The 3,659-nt window shown below is 44.3% G+C and overlaps 1 protein-coding gene across 1 annotated transcript; it reads left to right on the top strand.

Moving 5' to 3' along the window:
- The first annotated feature begins 536 nt into the window (after positions 1-536).
- On the top strand, positions 537-1,493 carry LOC125434637 (olfactory receptor 5V1-like). The gene has a single exon (XM_048500177.1). It carries the CDS (start codon positions 537-539, stop codon positions 1,491-1,493), a length of 957 nt encoding a protein of 318 aa, XP_048356134.1.
- The last annotated feature ends 2,166 nt before the right edge of the window (positions 1,494-3,659 follow it).

Below are 3,659 nucleotides of genomic sequence, written 5' to 3'. Positions count from 1 at the left end.
TTCTTCTTCTTCTTCTTCTTCTTCTAACCAGTACCAGTGGGTATCAGGCATTGAGGTCCAGTTGCAGCAGGATTTGAGATGGCAGAAATGCTCAGCTTCACAGAAGCCCAAATATATTTCAAAGACGGGAGGTGTTGGTGAAGGGCCAACAGATGTTCACGTGTATGATTTTTAAATAAACTTTGTTGTCTTAAAAAGTAGCTTGCATGAACTAACAGTCTTTATATATTTCTAGATGATATTCAAGTATATATGACTTTGTGTGACGTTTGAAGTTATAAGACAATCGGTAAGCCAAGATTGTGTATCCTTATCAAGTGAAGCAGCAGACTATGGTTAGCGGGTTTTTTTCCACTCTTTGTACTTTTGCTTCCCGAGCAAGACCTTATAAATATTAACAGCTGCATTGATAGGAAAGGGCTTCTAGCTTGCCTTTGGATGAGAGGCATGTAACTGGACTCCCACACCCCATCTCCATGCAAGATGTCTTCCCTCGGTTGATTATTTTCTCTTTACAGGAGAATTCTGAGCTCTCGATGGGAGTGAAAAATCAGACGCAAGTGGTGGAATTTGTCTTCCTGGGTTTCTCTGGAATTTCATATGGCCACACCTACCTCTCCCTGGTATTCTTAGCCATCTACTTGGTCACTGTGCTGGGGAACCTCATGATATTTGCTATGATTCAACTGGATTCCAGACTCCACACCCCCATGTATTATTTCCTCAGCCACCTCTCCTGCTTAGATATCTGCCTCTCCTCGGTCACCGTCCCCAAAATCCTGGTGAACTTCTTGTACCAACGACAGACGATCTCCTACAACCAGTGCATGGCCCAGATGTTCTTCCTGATGTCTTTCACTGGGACAGAGGCTGCAATGTTGGCCAACATGGCCTATGACTGCTATGCTGCCATCTGTAAACCTTTGCATTACTTCCGCCTCATGAACACCAACGTGTGCACCGTACTGGCCTTTGCCACTTGGGTCTGGGGCTTCCTAGACGCCGCTTTTCATACAGCTCTCAGCTCCAGGTTGGACTTCTGTGGAGTCAACCAGATTCATCACATCTTCTGCGATCTCCCTCCACTGATGAAAATTGCTTGTAATGATGCACGCATCAACGAAGTGGCAATCCGCATAGCAAGCCTTATTGTGGGTGGGGGGCCCCTTGTGTTCATCGTTTTCTCATACGTCTTCATCCTGTCCTCCATCTTGAAGATCCGTTCCACCACTGGCAAACGCAAAGCTTTCTCCACCTGTGCTTCACATATCATTGTTGTCTTCATTTACTATGGGAATGGGTTACTGAACTACGAGAGGCCAAAGGCTGGTTACTCCTTGGCGATGGGCACTTTGGTCTCCACCATGTACTGCGTGATCACCCCAATGTTGAACCCCCTCATCTACAGCCTCCGCAACAAGGAGGTGAAGGCGGCCCTCAAGAAGGCAGTGGACAGCTGGAGGAAGTCTAAGCATCACCACTCTAAAAGCTAGGGCAGGTGGCCGATGTTTCGTGTTCTTCTTGAGAGCTACCTGGCTGCAGAACTGTTTGAACTCTGGTGGTAATTGGATTAATATATTGTTGCAGTGGGAGACTCTGGGAGGTTAAGGAAGACACAGTATAATTTTATGTAAAATGTTATATGCTATATGTTGTTCTTGATATACTATATATTATTCTAAAATTATTGGATTTGTTGTCAGCTACTCTGAGCACGACTTTGGTCAGGAAACGATTGAAGTCAAACAAGCAAACAAACAAACCTAGTTGTTTAAATATTTGATATATGCTTGTGCTTCAAATGCTGTTCTCAATGACTTAAGTTTCCTGCCTTGGGGCCCCTATTTTGGTGGGAAGTAACATTTTAAATCAGTGAACATCGTACAATCATAGAGTTGGAAGGGCCATATGGGTGACCTAGTCCAACCCGCTGCTCAATGCAGGATCAGCCTAGAGCAGGGGTCTTCAAACTATGGTCCTCCAGATGTTCATGGACTACAGTTCCCATCAACCCCTACCAGCATGGCCAAGTGGTAGGGCTCGTAGGAATTGTAGTCTATGAACATCTGGAGAGCCATAGTTTGAAGACCCCTGGCCCAGAGCATCCCAGACAAGTTTTGTCCATCCATTGCTTAAAGTGAGGGAGAGCTCTCACCACCTTCCACTGTTCTACAACTCTTTCTTTCTTTCTTTCTTTCTTTCTTTCTTTCTTTCTTTCTTTCTTTACTTACTTACTTACTTACTTGCTTGCTAGCTAACTAACTAACTAACTAACTAACTAACTAACTAACTAACTAACTAATTAACTAATTAACTAGTGTTTAAGAAGAACTGTGTTTCCGAAGGTTAAAATAGTGCAGCCTTTGTCAAAAACTATCATTCTGTGCACTACAAAATATGCTAGTTCATTAAAATAACATTGATAGTGCATCAGACTATCAGCTAAATGGCTTTAATATTGTTGTACGCCACCTCTAAGGAGGAGGGGTGGGATACCAAAATTGCTTAAATAAATAGATAATAAATTATGTTCACAAAAATTATCAAGATATAAAACACATACACATAAAAATGATTTCTGAGTCAATTCTATTCAGGTGGCTTTATTCCCAATTTCATTATAAGAAAAAGCCTACAGGTTGTGCTACTCCATCTTCTGGGATTTTCTTTCCCACCTGGAGGTTGGCATCCCTAGGGAGAAAGCTGAGGCTACTTCACCCTCCTGCATGCTTACATGTTCTGGACAGTCCTCTGGGAATAAATTATATTTCTCTCCCCTGATGTTGTGAGAGACAATCCGTCCCAATTATCTGAGCCTCCAACCAGTGCTCCTCACTCCCTGAGGACTTCCAATCCAGGAGCATCCCAAAGGCCCAAAGCTTGCGAATAGGATGATGCCTTCTTGGCACCATCAGCGTTGAATACTTCTGGCTGCTTCAGGGCATCGGAGACTTCATGCTGGAGTTGGAAAGAGGCTCACGAGATCTAGAGCAGATTCCACATCTACCACACATCAACCTCCTGAAAATTCTAGGTTGGACAGTTCTCATATTGCGGACTGGATGAGCAGTGATGCCAAGACTTCAGGAGGAAGAGGAGGAGGAGGGACCCAGCCTTCACTTGTCATTCCATGTGCGAAGGTGAGCAACCTATATAATATGCTTGAAAGGCACATGAGATTAAATATGCACAATCCTTGGTGGTATAGTTGGAGAAATGATTGAGAAGAAATCTAAATTTCAAGAATGAATGGACAGATACTTGAACCGAGATGACTAAGTCACATGCCCTGCAATTACCACAAGCATACTGACCTTTAACTGCAGGGAAATGCATCTTAGAAGGCTCCATATCAGAGGAGCAGCAGTGGTGTAGGAGGTTAAGAGCTCGTGTATCTAATCTGGAGGAACCGGGTTTGATTCCCAGCTCTGCTGCTTGAATTGTGGAGGCTTATCTGGGGAATTCAGATTAGCCTGTACACTCCCACACACGCCAGCTGGGTGACCTTGGGCTAGTCACAGCTTCTCGGAGCTCTCTCAGCCCTGCCCACCTCACAGGGGGGAAGGGCAAGGAGATTGTCAGCCCCTTTGAGTCTCCTGCAGGAGAGAAAGAGGGGATATAAATCCAAACTCCTCCTCCTCTTCTTCTTCTAACCAGAC

The sequence above is a fragment of the Sphaerodactylus townsendi genome, linkage group LG06, assembly GCF_021028975.2.
Source record: "Sphaerodactylus townsendi isolate TG3544 linkage group LG06, MPM_Stown_v2.3, whole genome shotgun sequence".
Lineage (NCBI taxonomy): Eukaryota > Metazoa > Chordata > Lepidosauria > Squamata > Sphaerodactylidae > Sphaerodactylus > Sphaerodactylus townsendi.
The sequence above is the reverse complement of the archived record's forward strand: the minus strand, read 5'-3'. Positions and strand labels throughout refer to the sequence as shown.

What these genes read in the sequence shown, in the direction of transcription:
- LOC125434637 (XM_048500177.1), top strand. Translation starts at nt 537, where the DNA reads ATGGGAGTGAAAAATCAGACGCAAGTGGTGGAATTTGTCTTCCTGGGT.